Source organism: Melanostigma gelatinosum (genome assembly GCF_949748355.1).
Source record: "Melanostigma gelatinosum genome assembly, chromosome: 15".
NCBI lineage: Eukaryota > Metazoa > Chordata > Actinopteri > Perciformes > Zoarcidae > Melanostigma > Melanostigma gelatinosum.
This window is the reverse complement of record NC_136648.1, coordinates 19,910,251-19,931,551: the sequence shown is the minus strand read 5'-3', so window position 1 is coordinate 19,931,551 and position 21,301 is coordinate 19,910,251. Positions and strand designations below refer to the sequence as shown.

At 42.6% G+C, this 21,301-nt stretch overlaps 1 protein-coding gene across 1 annotated transcript in view; it reads right to left on the bottom strand.

The window, feature by feature from the left end:
- Nucleotides 1-21,301, bottom strand: part of LOC306788906 (catenin delta-2-like) — a 152,236-nt gene that overhangs the window by 81,606 nt on the left and 49,329 nt on the right. Inside the window, exon 3 of the mRNA XM_079284613.1 lies at nt 15,480-15,592. Within this exon, the coding sequence (XP_079140739.1) occupies nt 15,480-15,592 (113 nt within the window). The remainder of the gene's footprint in view (nt 1-15,479; nt 15,593-21,301) is intronic.

The following is a 21,301-nucleotide window of genomic DNA, read 5'->3' as shown; positions in this document are numbered from 1 at the left end:
ATGAATAATCTCTCCCGCGCTGCCGATCATGCGGATAGAAATATCTCTTGACAAGCACGATCTTAGAAATGATTGACGGTGTTACATCTCTCTCTCGTGGTTGCTGTGCGGGCATTCGAAGCAAATTTCCAAAAAAAACTAGCCTTTTGCATGACAACAAAGAATCTGAGAGAGCAGCACTTCAGGCAACAGCTGATGTGTGCAAACAGCTGTAAACAGCTGCAAACAGTGCAAACAACAGCTGATGTGTGCAAACTTCAGTGGGCAGACTTCAGTGGGCCGATGCTCTCCACATCTCCTCCCTTTTCCAGTTATCAAGGGCCCAAATATTGAGCCTGTCAAGAGCTATGACTAGGGTTGGGTATCGTTTGGGTTTTTTACGATACCGGTGCTAAAACGATACTTTTAAAACGATACCGGTGCCTAAACGGTGCCTGAACCGATACTTTGTTCTTCAAATTGTACAATATATTAACTGTTTAAAGTATACTATAAATATAAATAAATACAAAACACTTGGCTTCAAACTACAGCTTCAAACTTTTTAACTATGAACAATATGTTAACTGTTAACAGTTTACAGTATACTTCAATAAATATAAATAAATACAAAACACACACACACACACACACTACAGCTTCAAACTTCAGCAATTATTTTGCAGATATATGAGCATATTTTCCTTCTCTGACAAAATACGACACGTCTCATGACTTATTTTATTTTACCAGTTGGTGGCGGTAATGCGCCAATTTGTCGTTTGCCAACCGCCAGTTGGTCTCAAAGAAGAAGGAGAAGAAGAAGCTTTCAGGTGCCTGTGTTGTTGTGCTTATGAGCGGCAGCGCTAAGTACCCCGTTGTAATAATACTATGAGTGAGGAGCGGAGGACCGAGTCCTGCTGCCAGGACGGAGTCATCAGAGTAGTGTCAAAAAAGTATTTCAATCGGCGCAGGCACCGAAAGGAAGAACCGAAATCTGCGTTTCGGTCCGGTAGATACCGGACGTATAGGAACCGGTGCCATATTGGAACCGAGTTTCGGTACCCAACCCTAGCTATGACTACGTGTTACTGTCAATAGACAATACCTCCCTTTGGGACAAGTGCGCAGAGGACATTGTGTTCAAGATGAGGACAGTGGGTGGGCTAACCGGGCAGAGCAACCTCACCGTTCTGACAAGTGAAGTCACTGCTGAAGTGTCTTAAACCTGCATTCTTTCTACTGGCCAGCAGGGGGCGACTCCTCTGGCTGCAAAAAGAAGTCTGATTGTATAGAAGTCTCTGAGGAAATTACTCTACTTCTCTCTTGATTTATTACCTCAGTAAACATGAGTTTATGGTCTCAATCTCTAGTTTCAAGTCATCTTCAATACAGCATGATGTTCATTTCGTAAATGATGGTCCATTTAGAGTCACAGACCATAAAGCGGAGTAAGCTTTAGGGCGGGCTTACTGTGATTGACAGGTCGCTGCCACTATCAGAGCCGTATACGGTGTCTCTACGTCACTACTCCGAATTCCAAATCTGGTAACTTCCGTTCATTGGCTGCAAAAAACCAACAAGGCCACGGCCGTGATCCAAGATGGCGACAGCAAATCCCTGAACTTGAGTCTTCAAAACCGCCGTCCACCAACCAATGGGTGACGTCACAATGACTATGTCCACCTCTCACATACAGTCTAGGGGCTAACGCACTCTCTACGGCAGGGGTGGACAATTATTTTTCCCGAGGGGCCAGCGGACACGGACATCTCAGGCTTTGCTAGCTAAGCTATGGTCAGAAGATGTTGGTTCTCTTTGGATCTACCTACATATCCGTGATGAAGTTTAACAATCCAGATCCTCTCTCACTGACCATCACCTGTCAGCTGTCCTTCACATATCACCTCAGACATTCAACCTGACTTCAGTCACCCGTTCACTGAACTGAAAAACTGAAAATTAGACAATTGGAGTACAAACAATAGTGATAAAAGTAATCATTTTGCAGAAACATGATTGCTGTCAGTGTTGTACTATTATATATGGATATGACATATGTATATGTTGTTTGGATCATTATTCCTGCTGCAGATGTTTAAGGTGGAGCTCATTTTAACTCCTTTATGCTCCTTTGTGTTGTTCGGTTTGGGTAGTTAGGAAACCAAACCAAGCACAATCACACGCACAAGCAGTTAACACCAGTGCACTTCCAGTTATTTATTAGTGCAGAATGCCAAAATGTGATGTAATATTGTGGAATTGGTGCATAGCTGTTGGTAACCAGACATGTACAGCTAGCAACAAGCGCATCACTGTTAATTGTTAGTATGTTGCATTCAATCCGTTTCTCATCTGCTGTGTGTTGTCTTAACCAAATGAGTTTAGAATTTACAGACCGATGCATTGATGGCACAGGCGTTTGTTTCGTATTGTGTGAGAATAATTCAACATCAGTTTGGTCTGCAGGCTTGATGTTCATGCCAGCAACACTTCAGAAGTTTGTGGTTTGAATGTCTCTACGGCATCACCCGGATGTGCCAATCACCGGGACGAAAGGAATGCATTCATGTTTGGGTGCTTTCAATGTTTAAATATAGCTCAGTGAAACACACATCCTTATGCAGTTTTTTCCCAGTTTTTTTTTAAAGTTGTATTTTGTCTTATTCTATGTCGTTTGGTAATTTCAATTTTCATGGCATAAGAGTTTCTTTTTTTCAGTTTTAGCCGATTGTGACCTGTTGCCTTTTGAGAAAGTATTTGTACAGTATAATAAAGAAATATTTTGCTAAAGTGATGCCTCACTAAAGGGAATTTGGGTCCCCGATGCTGCTGCCTGGAACAAGTCCTCCCGGAAACCCGATACGCGACACAGCCCTGGTGCCAAAGCGCTGTGTTTAGCCCGACTGTTGTGGCTGTAGTAGCAGTGTACTGTGTGTTTTTTTCCGACAAGCCGAAGCTGTGGCCATCTACTCTCGTAGCTAGCTAGATGACACACACACACACACACACACACTATCAGAAGCCGAGTGCCAGGTCTCCTTATCACCATCGATCGGGTCCAGCCAAGTCACTTTACCGGATGGCAGACGTTCAGCCCGAAACTAAGGAAAACATCAGTTTGTAGCCAAAATGGCCGACGATCTGTTCTCAGTCCCTTTGTGCTGCTGCGGCCGACTCCCAGGAGAAACTGTCATGATTGAACGAAAATAATTAGGTTTATGAAGTATTTTTAATCAACAGTTGATATTATATTATAGTTCTCCTTCACTCCTGTCATCAAATTTGTGTCTGATACAATTTGTCATACAAATATATCTGCAGAATGACATCAATGAAGGTTTTTTTGTCTTTTGCGTGACACTACGGTTATTGTTTAGTTAGATTTAGGCACAAAAGAGCTTGGTTAGCGTGTGTGAGGTTCCTCTGTTACCTTTACTCTATATTGTGCACCATAGGGCCACATATTACCATCGCAACCTGGGCCATGTGAATTGACAGCATTGTAATGTGGGCCCTTGAGGTTGTTTGAATTATTCACAGGATGTCTTTGATTCAGTTTAATCTATCCTGACGTGTCACTTCTGAGAAAAGCAGAGTTTTGACAGTAAATTGGTGATTTTTTTTCAACTGTAGGTGCTTTGCATGTAAACTGGGAACGACATGTTTAACTAACACATCTCTGTGTGACAAAATGTTGAGTGCAATTCATGAGGGCAGTCTCAAAAAACATAGAGGAATCATTTTCTATAAGAAAAAATTGCAGACACATTATGGCAATAGTATGTGAACAAGAGTCCAATTCATATGAAAATGGCCAAAATGCAATATAAAAAAAATATTTGAAGAAATCAAAACATTATAGCAGCTTTGCATTGCATTTCTTCCAGTTTACCCAAATACTGTATTTAGGCTTGTGCCCTTCAGAACAGGCTTCTTTCAAGTTAGTGTGAATATGTATTTGTGTGTTTGAGGGCATGTTTGTGTGTCTGCGGGTGTAAAGTCTCCCAGTGTGTGTGTTTGTGGAATAAGGAGGTTTTCATCGGAGCTTAACTGTGACATTTGTGTCTCCATTCTGCTGGCAGATCAATAATATAGTCGCAGACTGCATCCCTCTCCCCACCTCCCTTCTCGCTCTGCGTCCATGTTGACTCCCTCGTCTGTCCTCTTTTCAACCCTCTGTTCTCTTTTTTCTCGGCGTTCCTTCTACACGTTTACGTCTCATTTTCAAAAAGACAGACTTTCTCCGACTGCAATTTTGTGACATCTTCGGAACGTTCTTGTGTTCAAAATAATTGTGTGTCAACAAGAGGACATTCATACTGCAGCTCCAAATTATGCCTCAATATAAGTGATAAAAGGCAACAAGCAAAAATAATCTGCTCCAGTGCAAAGTGTGTACAATTATTACTCAAGTATATATTTTTTATCGGCCTGATTGTTGTAGATGACAAAACAAAAACACACACAACCCAGTCCCCAGAAAAAAGCTTTTTGTCCTGCCAGCTGTTACTGAAGTTGAAGGAACATTTTCTTTGCTGTAGAGAGGCCTTCCCCCTCTACTCATCCAGATACGTTGAATGTGGACATTTCAGAAATGTATTTAATATCAGCCTTGTATCACGCAAGCAGAAACGCACAATGACACATGGTTAACGTTGAGAAACGAATCATTAGGTTTCCACAACAAAACTAAGGTTAGAAAAAACATTATGTTAAATAATAATGTCACAACTAGGGCTGCCCATGAACTCTCAGTTGACTAATCGGTCATTTGTCTTACCTAGCATCACAACCTAGCTCAACAATCTAGCGTATAGCATAACAGCCTAGCGTAACAACCTAGCATAACGACCTAGCCTAATGACCTAGTGCAACGACCTAGCGTATAGCGTAATGACCTAGCATAACGACCTAGCGTAACAACTTGGCATATAGCGTAACGACCTAGCGTAACGACCTAGTGTAATTACCTAGCCCAACGACCTAGCGCAATGACCTAGCGCAACGACCTAGCGTAACGACCTAGCGTAACAACCTAACGTAACAACGTAGCGTATTGACCTAGTGTAACGACCTAGCGTGAAGCTAGCGTAACAATCTAGCGTAATAACCTCGCGTAACAACATAACGTGGCATTTTAGCATGGCAGCATAGTGTGGCAATGTAGCGTGAAAACTGTAACAACATAACTACTTAAATAAATAACAACTGCCTTTATTGGACGGACGTTACATTACAAGTGTAAAGTGAACATTTACTTTTGGCTTCACAGGGTAAACAAACAGCAGTGGTAAACAAACAGCGGTGTAAATGTTGATTTTGAAATTCAGCATGGTCAGTCCATGGCCATGGCCCAAATTAGCTGTGGGCCCTGGTTCTAGAGCTCTTCAGAAAAATGACCATAAAAATTTGGGACGAGTATGGCTAAGATCCCCACAGCGGTAGACATTGTTGTACAGTCGACGTATTACAGAAATGACAACCCTGACATCATGTATATTTCTTTAATCCTTATGGAAGACTCTAGATTAACAGCTCACATCAACTGCTTCCATCTTCCATGAAATCTGAAAATGAAGTCAGCAGGACGGATAAATCACTCACACCTAATAATTCAGGACCAAACACAATGGAAAAGAAATAACACAAACAAAATGTGGGCCTGAATGAATGAAGCACATTTTTAAGTTTCTCAGGCTACTCTTTGTTTGTGGTAATCCAGTTTTGTCTGTCATGAAGTAAACTGACCATGCTTTCCTTTTTTTTTTGCCAATAACATGAAAAGAATGAATGGAAAAACTTCTACTCCATTACAGACAAACAGAAAAAAAAAGTCTACTTCCACCCTTGCGACTGAAGTCACAGTGTGTGAAATTGCATCGAGTCTTTTGCTAAATAAAAAGCTGGCGTCTTACCACGAGTTTGAAACAAACGGCACTATGCAGACATTTTCGAAGCAATACCGAAACTTTTGGAAACCTGGAAATGATGAGCCATTTGTTTCAGCCACTCTGTGCACCCCCCACCCCACCCCCATTTCCCATCAAGCCTCACTCTCCTCGCCATTCATCTGATCAACAGGGACAGCTCTGTACAGACCGCTGACATTCTCCTCCCTCCCTCTTCATCTGCTCCCCTCTCGTTCTCAACACTTACTCCATAAGATCAATACGCGGAGTACAAGAAACGCCAGTGTTTAAAATGTGACTTCACACCCCCCTTCCTATTTCCTCCCGCTCCTCAGATCGATAACAAGGACACACACATGAATCCGCCGCTGTCATCATCAGGCACTCAGCCTTCTCTGTAAAAAACTGTAAAAAACTGAAGAAATAAAGTACAAAAACACCTTGATAATCCTGGAGTAGAATAAAGGTTTGATCACTGCAGTCACTAAAGTAGTTTGAATGTTTGCGGGGTCTCTCTGCTGGTGTGACTGCAAGTGCTTCGTGGCGCTGGGGTTCCTATGCTGTGTTGAGAATGCTAGAAGTAATGTTATATCTGTGAAAGTAGCAGTACGGTGCAGTCTGGTGAGTTTATGATACAACTTCTCAAGGCCCGAGCTAAGTAACCCTTCTGCTGATTAAAGTGAAGGGGGTTAGCCCCGAAGATAGCGACAACTTCTGAGCAATGAACAATAGAAACACCGACAGCCAATGGAAATCCATCCGAATTTACGGCAAACGACTTTGCAGAGAGAATCATTATTGACCCCTGTTTGATAAAGCAAACTATGTTTTAAGAAACTCCAGAAGAAACGTACAGCAGCTGTTAGTTACAGAAGTAACAGGTCAGCGATATACATTGTTTACAGACCATTATGGTTCCTCAGTGTGGAAGCTTACCGGTACATCGTTGTCATCCTTGGTGCTTAAGATTTCTTAATTTTCACATTCTGCAATGATCCCCTAAATGACAGCCTCGCTATAAAACGTGGTCTGTGTCTGATTAACAGCAGTGACATAAAACTACAGTTGGAGTGATAACTCATGCACAAAATCAATCAAACAGCAAAGTCTCTACACTGTCTTCTATTACTCTCTGATGCTCTGTTCTCACCACCTCTGATTCTGCCAAAAAAGGTCCACAATCATATCGAGATGTTCAGCTCAACTGTAGCTCGAGTCACTACACCTTTTACTCTGAAGGAGGCAGGATGCATCCTTTATGACTCCGCCATGCAGCGAAGAGCAGGCTCCATAGTTGTTGGGTGTCGAAAAAAACATCAGTGGATAAACATAAAGTGTGCAAAATGAATTTGTCCGTTACATAATTGACCTACTTCACAAGTGACTGTGAGATTGCATGGTAAAACCGCACAGCATGTTTCCCTAATTAGCAATATCAAAGCCATATGTACAAGAATGTGCACATGCAGGGCCAGGTGTGATTTAGTTGTATGTGTTTACCTGGGTTTGATTATTTGTTGTTGGGTTATGGAACCTGTGCTAAAGAAATGAATAAACAAGACTAGACTCAGACATGTGGCATTTAAAAGACAGTTTCAAGTAACATATGCTGACAAAAAAAAGACAATAACAGCAATTAAAATCACATTGTTTGTTAAGAAGTAACAGTCAGCAGCCTGTTAGGACCCAAGTGCAGACAGAGGGCAGGTAGGTACAGAAATAGACAACAGGCAACTTTGTCAAAAAATGGGAAACTGACTGAAAAATGGAAGACAGAATGACAGGGCCCCTGAACACAACCATTCAGAGCGACCCCAACCAGCCGCTTCAGGAGGAAAACAGCAGCTGAGGAAAGTAAATCAAACATGATTTAGTTTCTTAGGTTGTTTTAGGGGCTATAGTGGAGTTACCGGGACTTTAATTGTCTATTGGACTCATTAAGCTGCCTATGGGAATATGATTTATGTGATGTAATCTGTTGATGATGAGATAGGGCCAGTTTTGATTGAGTGTCTATTCCTTTCTACTTTAGTTTTTTCTATTTCTTTACAAATTGTTTTAGATTGTTTGAGTCCGGTCTGCTCTCCATCACTGGTGGGAGTGAATTAGCTGTCTGACTGACTGGGGTGTAAAATGTTTTGTCTGACAGGCCTGATATTGTCTCTTTGCGTGTCAGAAAATGTTCTAATCATGCTAATTCTTCAGATTGCCGCCGTGGGAAAACGGTCCTTCAAAAGGACTATTCGAGACTTTTTTTTTTGAAAGAGTTTTTGAAAGAGGTAATACTTTTTATCAAAGCTGCACCCCTTCCGCAAACAGCTTCGTTAGTCTGAGTGTGTTGAAGAGGAGTGGAGGCAGAGCCACAGCGCTGTGGGTCTCAGCTTGCAGCTGAGCGCCCTGATAGCTTCTGGGTAATGGGTTCTCGCTAGCCAGGGTTACGTTTTCTCGCCAAACGCGCGCCTTTGGTCCTCGCAGGGTGCTGTGGCTACTGCCAATGCTAATGCACACAGACACACACACACGATCACCACTCAGCAGCAGGGCATCCAGTTACCAGACTATACAATCTGGACAGCCAAAAGAGGCAGATGAAAAGCCCACCCTGGGAGGAGGCTAGTCCTCGGCAAGCAGAGTGGAGTGGCCGCCAAGGTGCCACCAGAGCTCTGATATCTGTATCTGCTGGTGTGTGCTCGCTGTCAGAGGTCCACTCGGATGATTAGATAAAGGGACTGTAGCCACTAGGCAGAGTGAGGCATGCACCGATACAGATAACAGAGAGATGTACTGCTCATGTGCTCTGCGGTGTTTCCTGCCTAGTTATACTTTCTTGGTTTCTTGTACCTTCCCAAATCAGATTGCCAACCCACGATGCAGCGGGTCGAGGTCAACCAGCTGCTCCAGGATTGGTTTAAAAATGCAACCAAGCCTGTGCTCTAAGCAAGGCTCTTTACTGGTGCAGCCGAACCCAACTTACACCTCGACAGGGCTCAAAATAATTACTCTTAACCGCACTGCTCTGGCGACCTGTGTTTGGATCGGAGGGATCGACATTGTGAGAGGTCGGATAAAGAGGGTGAAGTGAAAAGACAATATGGTAAGGGGAACAAAATAACAAAAAGAGGATGAGTAGAGGGGGAAGGCCTCCCTACAGCAAAGAAAATGTTCCTTCAACTTCAGTAACAGCTGACAGGACAAAAAGTCAATATGGCACCTATAGCGAAAAGCGGTAATTGCAGGTGTGTTTTTGGATCCCACTTCCCAGAGATCCAAACAGTGTCGCCACTCGTGATATTTCCCGGGAATACGGTTCGTAAAACTGCAAAAGCAAGCAGACTACCTCTGAGATGTAGTGGCGTAAAAAGTACATGATTTACCTTTGAGACGTAGTGGAGTATAAAGTACAATATGTACCTCTGAGATGTAGTGGAGAAGTGTTTAGTTAAGAATTTAAAAAACACCTTTATACCGCCACCTCGCGTCTGTGTCGGGACTGATATCGAACGAATCCAAAGACGAGGATTGTAACGAATTAAGTCTAGTGCTACAATAGTGACAGGGTCCGCCCACTTACCAGACTTCACCTAAGTCTATCGCTGAATGAGGGAAGTAAATGGGGAGTGAACCTGTGGCCCACTGATGAAAGCCCTTGCTTTTGCAGTTTTACGAACCGTGTTTACCGGGAAATATCACGAGCGGCGACACTGTTTGGATCTCTGGGAAGTGAGATCCCAAAACACACCAGCGATTACCGCTAATCGCTATAGGTGCCGCCAAAGAGAACGAAACGGAGATCTTCCAGATGTAACTTCAACCTCAATTGCCAACCACATCTGGTCTTTCTACAGATGGTTTCGACAATATTTCCAACCATATTGTGCTTCAAAATCCGCGAGCACCAATTAGATCCATGCGAGCGCATGTGTAGAGGTCCCGTGCGTGGATCTAATTTGTGCTCGCGGCTTACTTTGAGTGACAAATATAAAAGAGTAGTGCTTAAAGGGTGAACACAGACATCTACAATACAATCACAATCATGGCAATTCACCATTTCCTTCATCTCCACCACAGAAGAACCACCGAAGTATCCCCTTGCAACATTGACATTTGAGGCGGAATGGTCCCTTAACTAATGAGGAGACGTACATCGCGCTCTTCTCTTGGCAGGCAAAAACATTGTCTGTTTGACTGATAGAGCGACACACACACACACACACACACAGTGGATTGGTGCCTCTTGAAGTGATAAAGCAGTGGCATATGCCAAGGCAGACACTGTGACCTGTGGTGACTGATTAAAGCTGGAAACAAAGGCAGAGCTGAAGATCTCATTAGCATCTCTGAAAGTCCTTATCCTCCACAACACAACAGGGGTCCTGAACCGCCGGCCCCCTCACAGCTGCATTTAAGGCTCATTCTTAATTCAACTTTTCTGTGGTTTAGCCCGGCTGCCTATCTGGGGACAGATTTCCATTATTGTAAGTACTTCATTGCTTACTTTTTAATGGAGCTGTCAAATTCAAATAATACAGACAAAGAAAGTCAACTGAAAGGACTTCGAACTAAAATTAAAAAAAATGTTGCCGCATGATTCACATATCGATTGGTTTTGGGGATTCCCTTCTGGTGACACAGGAGAATCTGTATTTTCAGTTGTTGCAAGGACACATAAAACACTGTTACACAGTCCCATCCTCTATTTATTTCTACCTTCTATCTAGACAATATCTATCTGGCATCAGCCAAGGGGTCTGAAAATCATACACAGGCATTGTATCATAACAACACCGTTGATATTATATCTACTGTGCTTAGACAACGTAGCTGTGGTTTGTCTGGGAGTAGAAACAAGAGCTGCCCCTTTGAGAATGCCAATAATGCTGCATTCACATGGAATCGACCAGACGGTAAATGCAAACTTAGTGGGCGTGAGCAGGACGGTGAAATTAGGTGAGGTCTGCAGAGAATAACAGCAACGATAACGATCTAAGCAAAAACATTTAAACATGTTTCCGGATTCTACGTAGCTCCCTCAGCCAAGGTGAAAGTTCGCAATAGAATATTATGCATTTGGTAGCTACATGCAAATTCTTAACAATATGGCATCACCATGGTAACATATCGTTAATGTGCATTTCGTTTTTGCTGCCATGCCACTCCGTCCGGCTGGTAGTTGGTTTTTTATCGTGCGGTCCAGAAGGTGTTGTCCGTCCGCCTTTTGTCTGATTCCATGTGAATGCAGCAGAAGACTTCCTGTGATGAGAGTTTTCAGAGGAACTAGTATGCTTCCTGGCTTCCGGATAGTATTTCAAGACGGTATCATGTTTTGAATGATATATTGAATGTTAATGTTCGGACCATTTGGAAGCGACATGAGCTGAGAGAAAACTGTTTTGGGCTAAAAACAAACTCATTCCGGCTCAGGAAAAAAGTAATAAGTAGACTCAGATATTTTTATGTCATATGGTTTCAAACGTCAGACATTAACCGTAAGCAAAAGTAACTAGAATATACAGCTTTCCCATTTACAAACAACACTGAATATATTCATCTGTTGAAGTATATTTGTTTGGAACACTTTCCTTGAGGCTACTTTGTCCTACTATACAACTGACAGCGCTAGCTAGCTAATGTGACAGACATGCACTGAATTAAAGTGAGAAATTGTAGCTCGGAGCAAGTAATGCCAACGCAGACAACACCAGTAAATTAGCTTTTGCTGGTGGTGATAAATGTTTCTAGCACTGTCCCAAAGTCCAACTGGACAGCCTGGATTTAGAACACAGTAAGACAGGCTGCTAACAAAGAAATAGCTTTTATATAACAGACCTTGCTGAAGAAGAAAACAAAACATTGTACGGGCCAAAATGCATCTCGGCCATGCTAACATATGCTAACCTCGCTAAAAGCAAAGAAGATAGAAAGGAATTTACATTAAAAAAGTATTAATTTACTACAGCCAATTATCCACCGAAATGACAAAAAGAAAAAAACACAGCAGCAATTTGAGTTTAGTCTTACTTCCACCAAGCTGCTGAGAATATATTCAAGCTTTAATTGCTGTGCACAGTGTCAATACGTCGCACCACAAATTATACCAAGATAAATCCCTGTTCATGTCTTGTAGCTGCAGATTAAATGTTGCCCCTTCTGTTCGCCGGGACAGGCAGTGATGATTCAGAACAGCAACAATACTAATGTTTCAGAGGAGATTGGGCAGTAAATCCTTCATGCATTGGGCACGGCAAACTTCCAGCAGTGCCTTGTTTTGTTTTGCCAAACCATTTGTCCATTCGGTAATTACCTCCACGTCCAACACAGTGGATATAAAGCAATGGCGGACGGACATTGCGGACGCTCCTCACTAAATAATAAACCCAGCTAATCAAGTTAGCAACATGGCAGCCTTTATTCCATCATGTGCGCAGCTGGGTGATGAAGTGGAAGATGTGTTTTCCTTCTGGACTCCACACCTCTTCCGTCTCCCATGGTCGCTGCTGTTTTAAATAGGGGGGCCCTCGATGCAGCCCTTTCAAAGCGTTGAGGAGCTAAACGCATCACCAGTTAATTAGACTGCTGAATAAATCGGGTTTTAGACCATCTTTCGGCTCTTTGTTGGTCCACCCTTCAAATTGAAACGAGAATTACAATGCGGGCAGATGAGTAATTAGTTTGAGACTGATGGAATCCCCGCTCGCTTAACGGAATCAGAGAGCATAATAGATGATGGATCGTGTGCATCTATTAGTGCGAGTGTGCGTTTGTGTATGTGAGAGAGAGTGAGACAGAGACAGGCTTTAATCGTGTTACATTGTCCTGAGAGGCAGGCTAAGTGCGTTACCACTATTGCGTCAGGAGGGCTGTCTTCACATCACGGGACCGCGTATGGAATGTGTAGAATGTGTTCTTTGAAGTTTGTGTCCAAACCCAATCAAGCGGCAGATAATATGACACAGTGTGAACAGTGTACTTCCGCTCATCACGAAAAAAGAAAACAAAAAAACACGAAGGCCCCCCTCCCCGAGCAGAACAATGGACTCCTGTGACAGCTGCGCATTGTTTGATTCTTTTTAAGAAGTAATTGCAGTTTTTCATGGACAATTAACAGCGTATCATGTTTGCAAAGCTGGGGTTTTGCTTTGTGCCATCAGACCTGAGCCAACATTCAATTTAAACTACCGAAAGCAGACGCTTTGATCAACCTGGTGGGTTACACTGACAGGTTAGGCACTTTAGTTAGGTTAGGCATTTTGCTCACTGCTGCTGCAAAAAGGTAAGTCGGGAAACGCTGGGACTCTTGATTATCACAAACGAGGGAAATTAGTGAGATTTGATGAGATTAGGTTTGTATGTTAGCACAACACAAGGTCGTGTCTGTGTTCAGCTCCAGCAAAATGCTACAACAAATACACGTTGATTTTTAACAATGACACTTTGACTCCAAGTACAACATCTGTGGCTGTAACACTCTAATACAGGTTGTAAACAAATCCACATAGAAGCGTTGATTGATGCGAAATGATTTGATCATTAATCAGTTACATGATCATCAAATCCGGCTTAAAGCTGCAGCCGATGCAGTTAAGAGCTTCAGGATTGCAACTTGATCCTGTCAACAAACTGAAGTCTGCCAGTGAGTTTTTGACAGATCTATCTATAGCCTTTCTTGATGCACACCTTACAGATACAATCAGGTCTATAAGAGGTCTCAAGTTCTCATCCTTGGGCTTTTATTGTACTTATTTATGAAAATTGTGCAACATGTTTTATAAGGTGATAAGTTAATTGCTTCATGTCCCCTTGACCTCCCCGTTGTTTTTCTGCGTGTTTATTATGAGGAGCACGAAGAGGGATAATACTCGTGAGAGCTGATAACAGATACTGTGGGTTCTCAAAATGAGGTCAGCTAATGTGAACATAATTACAAGAATGTAGTAAAAACAGCTCTTCTTTTGAACTGTTAAACATTGAAGTAGAATTCGGTGCGAAATTATGAATAGCAATGACTTATTTTTTCATTAATTATGACCATCCATTATGTTGCATGGTCACAATCTTTAAAAAAGGCTAGCTACAGTATATACAAGCTGAACTAATCGATGGTTTTAATACCAATGGATCGAATGACTTTGGGCAATATGATAGGTTCACAAACCCTCAAAGAACCACCACACAAGTCTGCAGTTCTTCGAAGCGTTTAGCTTCTTTCAGCTCATTGTTTTTTGGTTTTAGAACTTGCAAGTTTGGTAAGTTTCACACTATGATGCTCTACGTACCCCTCTAGCGTAAATTTTTGCATGTGTCAATTTACGCTCCTTGCATTCATGCACTGTCTTTTCAAAATGAACTTCCCCTTTCACAGGAAACAACTTGGTTGGGTCAAGGAAAAGGCCACCATTTGGGTTCAAATAAGTACATTAGGGTTAGGGGTTAGGGTACCAACGTATTTTCCATAAAAAAACAATGTTGACTTCCGGTTTCACACGGGACTCTGCGAGTGAGAGTCCTGCATTTGATTGACCCATCCATCAACCCCGACCGGCATCCCAAACGGAATTTGTTGTACTTCATGCTACATAACCTCACATGCTTCCTTACTTCCGCCATGGCCACACAGAGCGTTATAGTTTGTGACGACTGACCAAGCTGCTGTATTTGATGAGTTGGGAGTGCGAGCGGGCTGGCTATAACAACTTGATATGGTTGTCATGTGTCAGGTTGTGCACAAGTTGCCAAAAATGATCCATTAATACCTATTTAAATTGGACCCACGTTAAGCTAACTAGCTAGCTAGCTCTGTCTGAGAGAAACGTCTGTATTTTGCCAATGATAATTTCAGTGTTGAGCTCAGTTAGATGCAGCTAGTCCTTTTAACAATCAATGTATTTGCTAAGAGGTCTCATGTTGTAACTATGTCTCAAAGTGATTGCCATTACTTATTAAAGATAAATGCTACACATAGTTCCTTTGATTGTGCCGGCAAGAGTGACGCTATCGCTGCCAGATCAGGCTGGTCTCATACAGCATTCGTAGCAAGACCTTCAAAAAACAATTCATAGATATCCCAGACTGATGTTTTGTATGTTTTTGTCACATATCTTGCATACTTCAGTAACGGCACTTCCGCGGTTATTTTAACCCAAGCGACGATCTATTCCTAAACCTAACTCAGTAGTTTTGTAGCCTAAAGGCTGTATACATGTTGCTGGCTTTCGAGGGAAAACGTACGAAAAAATGAGGAGTAACTTTTCGCAGGATACCATATGAACCATTGTATGAGGATACATTGACCAGACATATGTATCTCTTCCACTATGATATGTGTTAATTGTGTGAAATTGTAAGAAAGCAACGATATAAATAGGTATGTAGCAGCTCTGTATGTGTGTGGGTAAAGGGGGTGAAGGAACACTGGTTTCTCCCGCTCTTTTTAAACTGTGGTTTCAATCATAGAGTTGGATTTTTGGACACAAATCAAGGAGTGTACCAGCTGTCTAGCCGATCACCTGCGAGAGCACGACTGACACACACGCAGGTCAGAGTGCGCAGAAGAGGTCCCGACAGGTGGGAGACAAAACTACACAAACACACCTGATGCTAGTCATGCTTCCAGTCGCAGAGCCAAGCTTGCATCTCTCCAACTGACTGGCAACGATCTGTCGCTCGGCTTCCAGCTCCCTGGTCAGACGTTCAAACTGCAACTCCTGCAGAGAGAGAGAGAGAGAGCGAGAGTCAAAACATGCTTATTTACGGTCACATTCACAGTCATCCTGAACCTTACTTTTGGCCACCATTGTCTCTTGTCACATTCTGATTTGTTGTGAAATGGACTCTGCGGTCTGTGGTGGCAGAAGAGGCTTCACGCCGAGAGGAGTGTGATTAAGCCGTCACAAATGTGCCATTTCTTATTCCGCGACTCGGAAAAAAAACTCACGAAACAGATGAAGTTTTGGGATGACGGATTTTGTCATTTTTTTCCCCCATGAAAGCTTTAGTCGAATGCCTCCCTGACAAATCATCTATACAGTCGAGAGTGAATGGAGTTGCATCCTGCTCTTACCACGTGGTGGCTGGGAGGAAATAGGTTGTCAGTCACATCACCCCAGTTGAAGAACATGTTTTCTGCATGTGTAGCGAGCCCCGGAAGACTTCCTATACGAGCGCTATCGATTCTGCCGAGAAGGAATCATTTATTTACAGACCTTCTGGCGCAGACATTGAACATCACATGCCCAGCCGCGCACTGACTGTCCCACAGACTGGATGCAGCCTTGCGCTGTTGTGCGAGTGGTACGTTGTTGTACAGTGTCGGCGATGCGGAGAACATGGGGAAAGCCGCTGCATGCCGTGCTGTTGGTAAAGTTCATTTGGCGCTTAATAAACTTATGGATGTGTTTATCACATTATGGCACATATTGTATTGACTCACCATTCTGAATTGTGTGTGTGCTTAGTGTGTACTTGCTCTCATGTCCTCTTGATGGCTGGTTGCATACATGAGGTTAAAGCACTCATAATGATGTGACAGTGTTATTAGTACACCAGCAGATCATTGTTGTAGAACATGATGAAGGTGGACTCATGATAAGAATAGAGAGAATCACACACTATTTCTTTTCATTGCTTCAATTGATTGAATGTCTGATTATGAATAATACACACACATACTGATCCGCTCATATTCTCACACACACATTCAAACTAGTTCTATATGGTAATCTACACATACATGTATAAACACATATATATATATATATATATTAGGGCTGGGCGATATGGCCTAAAAAAAAAATCTCCGATTTTTTTACAAAAAATCCGATTCACGATTTAAATCGATTTTTTTCCCCCAAAATTTTTTGCAGATGACAGAAGCTGTTGAAAACAATTTTTTCTTTTATTTTGTGATGATTTTCCCAAGTAGGTTGATAAAAATAAAGTGCAAACAAAACCTGAACATTGTAGAAAGGTGCCTGTAGTATACAAAAAGTATTTGGTCACTCTTTTGTTTGCCTGAATCATTTAAATATAAAATTAAATTAAACATAACATTAAATGGCATTAAATAGTAGCCTTCCATTGTAAACAACTGTGCAAATGTAACTTTTTACAGTAAGCTTTTCTAACTGAATACACTGATACAAACACAGCATGAAATAAAATGTATATGACCCTTTAACATTCACATTTTCAAAAGTGCAACATCTGATCTAACATCAACATAACATATTTTGCACAGTAAATAAGTGCATGTAAACAAAATCAAGTGCATTCACAACATAACCAACAGTATTAAACAGTAGTGCATGTTTTTTCTAAATATTTTTTGCCAGGAAGACAAGCCTGTCTACTACCTCTGGCTTCAGGCATGCACGGTGGCATGTAACAATGCCCCCCCCCCACACACTGAAAAGCCTCTCAGAGGGGGCACTTGTAGCTGGCACAGAGAGGTATTTCTTTGCTAAAGTACTTAGCCTTGGAAAGTTAAGTTGGTGACGCTTCCACCAGTCAAGTGGATCGGTGTCTGGGTCAACCTGCTGGACCACAGGTCAGTTGTTGCGGAGTAGAATGACATCCCCTCCAGCTCCGCAGAGATCCTTTGGCGTGTACTATTGTACAGCCGAGGCAAGGCAACGTCAGAAAAATGTTTACGGCTTGGTAGCACGTACCTGGGGTCCAAAGCTTTGAGACGGTGAATAAACCCCGGCTTTTCCACGGTGTATATGGGCACCATATCTTTTGCGATATACATCGCGACTGCATCCGTGATGGCTTTCCACCGGGCACTCTTCTTCTCATGCGGAGTACAGTTGGTGAATGTCTCCAAAATGCTGGGTTGTTTTTGTGAGGTGGCGGCGGCAGCAGTGAAGCTGCTGGCCGCCATTGTTTTAGTTTGTAAACAATGCGCGCGCACTCTACTACGGGAAAAAGGGGTGGGGGCGATTTTCTCGATTTTCAATAAAACACATCGCCTTAAAGCACACATTCGAATTAATCGATTAAATCGATTTATCGCCCAGCCCTAATATATATATATATAGGCTACATGATACATAAGGGCATACAGTACATATATCCTCAATTAGCTGATACATTTTCCCAACACTGACTCATTTAACTCGTCTGTGATATTTTGCGTGCTTCCTGTCTCGCCCTCGTGGCGGTGTTATATTTTGCCGTGATTATGGTCTTGAAATCCTCATATGCGTTCATGATCATCTCCTGCTTGTCAGCGGAGTAAAAAGCGGCTCTTTCTTTGACTTTATTTGACATTGTACTGTTAGAACATCATGGTTTCGGTGATCGACGCTTCCCCCTTTTGAAGTGGGACGAGCACGCGCAATCATCCTGATCCCGATCGTCTGGTTCGAATTAACGAGACAGTTTGAGAGGATCAGCCTTGAGGAACCGAGATAGCCTGACATCAATCATCTCGTTAATGTCGGCTGGCGCACAGGACATTTGATCGACTTTGCTGAACCACTTCCGTGGCACGGGGCCCTGGGCAGTGACCCTCAGGAGCACCCTGAAGCAGCTGTCTGAGTGCGGCAACAAACTACTGTAAACGCTGCATGCCAGAACAACTGGCAGACCATGATGCACATTTTTATGAATATGTCTATTAAATACGTGTTGGCAAGCTATCAATTATTACACAGGAAAACTGATAAATGCGACAATATCTCTTAACATCACGTTTATGCATTTAACAATGACTGTGTTCACCTTCCATGAGGCCCGTTGTTTTGATGCTGAATTTATGCTCTTCCACTAATTAACCGGTTACGCAAACAAACCAACAGCTGATTATAGTATGCGTGTCTCTGCTGTTGGCTGCGATGATTATAGCTGATTACACACAACTGATTTCACAAATTTGTGCAAATAAAAATGAGTTCATTTGTCCATTTGGATTGTAGATAGTTTCAAATGCAAACGGTGTCTGCGCACATGTGAGCAGCGGCCTTGAAATCATGATTTAGATCTCAAATTGCTTTCTGACAGTTTTCTGGTGGGTTTCTAGGTCATGAAAGTGATGGACTTATAATAAACCATGTCAGGACGGGAGATGTAATCAATCAATCAATCAATGCTTCCAAGGTCAGCATTTCAATACAAAGGAGCTGCTCTGACAGAGACCGCAGCTCATCGAAAAGCTGTAAAATTCAGAATTTAAATCTGATGGAGCTCCGAATATTTCATTTGGTTTGATGGTCGATTGCTGAAATATTAAAGTAAAACTGCACTAAGCGGAGATTCTGTGTGTGAGGATCCTAGAAGTGACACAAGCGCACAAACGTTACATGTGTTACTGTTTCGCTGCCTCGTGTTCTCTGTACTCATCTGACACATTGCAACACGTGGAACAAGGTGCGTGACAAATAGACTGCTGCGTATCTACTGAACCCTTGGGGAGGAAACAAAGCTACGTACATTCACAAAGCTATTCCATGAATGGTGAATAAAAAGTCAGTCTGCTCTGTTGGCACGGACACGACCAGAGAGGCAACTTTATAATATTTTCAACACTTAAAACGCACTCATATAACTGAAAAACATTATTCTTATTCATAACAAACAATGTGTGTTTCCATCTTCAGAGCGCTGACAGTCCCTGGTGATGATGTCTGAGGCCATAATGATAGGATGTGATTATAATGAAGCAACGATGTAATAAGTTAACAAATCACACTGCAGATTTTACCATGATTATGTATCGTCTTCTTGCCATTAAAGGGATAGTGCGGTGAAAATATTCTACGCCATCTACTGTGGGTGATACCCTGACTATGGATGAGAACCCCCTTGAAAACACCTGAACTATCCCTTTAATGGTAACTGCTCGAACATATAGAGAAACATAGCCGTACATATACACATGCAGAATCATGCACAGACGTGAGTGCATCTGCATGGATTCTGCAGCTCATCAGACTCACTATTAACACGAACAATGGCGGGAAAATATAAAAGTTTCCCATTGACTTCATGACACACTTGAGTGCTTTGTGCAACTAAACAGCTGAGATGCTCTGCTGGACAACACTAAATGTAACTTCTGTCAGTGGGAAATGTTGTGGGTGCAGAGCAGTCTGTTGATGTTAACATGCTGTAATGCTCACACACACACACACACACACACACACACACACACACACACGTGCAGTGCGGTGAAATCTCTCAAGTGTGAATACTGCGAGAGTAACATCCCAACTTCAGCATGATGATACACAGATGTGTTTGCGCTGCACCGTGGATGAAAATACAGCCGGCTCGATAGAAATAGTACAAAAGAAAAGAAAAGGAAAGAAAGAAGAAAAATCACCGGGCTATTCGGTGTACGTTATCTTTTTAGCAGCGAGTGGCCTGAGATCAATTGTCACAGTGTTAAAAGTTTCAGCATGGAGCCAATCATCTGCGAGAAAACACACGGATGATTTTGGTTTCTATGATCTCATTGCTTAAAGGCTCTTTTGAAGATAAAGAAGCTGTAATCTTTTGATGCAAACACAAAGCAGACACTTGCTACTAGAAAGCAGAAAACACACACACACACACACACACACACACACACACAAAACTGCAGTTTTATACATCTTTTCCCTGCGTGGTCTAACTTTTTATTTTGCAATCAAATCAATCCAACTACCTTCACCAGCTAAAGGAAAACCGAGGATGAAAAGAACCCTACTTTGAGGCGACATCGCCAGAGCAGATGAAGGGAGAGATGAAATGTTTTGTCTTTTGTTTGTTTGATTGTTCGGCGCTGAGTGGCTCGGCGAGTTGACGAACTAGCTGGATGGCGAGTCGTGAAAATTCAGTCATAAGGCTTCGTCAAAACATCCAAACAAAAGCCCCCCCACACACACCCCACCCCCCTCTCCCTTACTCTCCTCTCCCTCCTATTCAGGGCTGACAGGCAGACACCTGTTACTGCAGAGGGAGAGGCCCAGACCACGATGGGATGCATTCTCAGAAAAAAGGCAAAAAAGAAAAGAAAAAGGAAAGAACAAAAAAGAAGATTTGAAAGTAGTGAGAACACATACCTTCACATGGACCATGCTTCACAGAGAAGACAACAAAAATCAAAGTGAGTATCCCGCTTATCTTTGCTCCCCATCTGGTCAAAAAGCAACAACAACACTCACTCTCCCTCCTCAAAACACTCAACTGTCCCGGGTCAAACACAGCAAGTGAGTAGAGGGACAGAGAGACAGAGAGAGAGAGAGAGAGAGAGAGAGAGAGGGATAGAGAGAGCGAGAGAGAGAGAAACTCCAGTGTCACTTGAGCTGACTGCAACTCAGCCCCCCTCTCTCTCTGTCTCTCTCTCGCTCTCTCTGTCTATGTCTCTTTCTCTCTCCCTCCTCGAGGGGCCGCAAAACACACACACGGTGTTCACTGAGGCACAAAGGTCC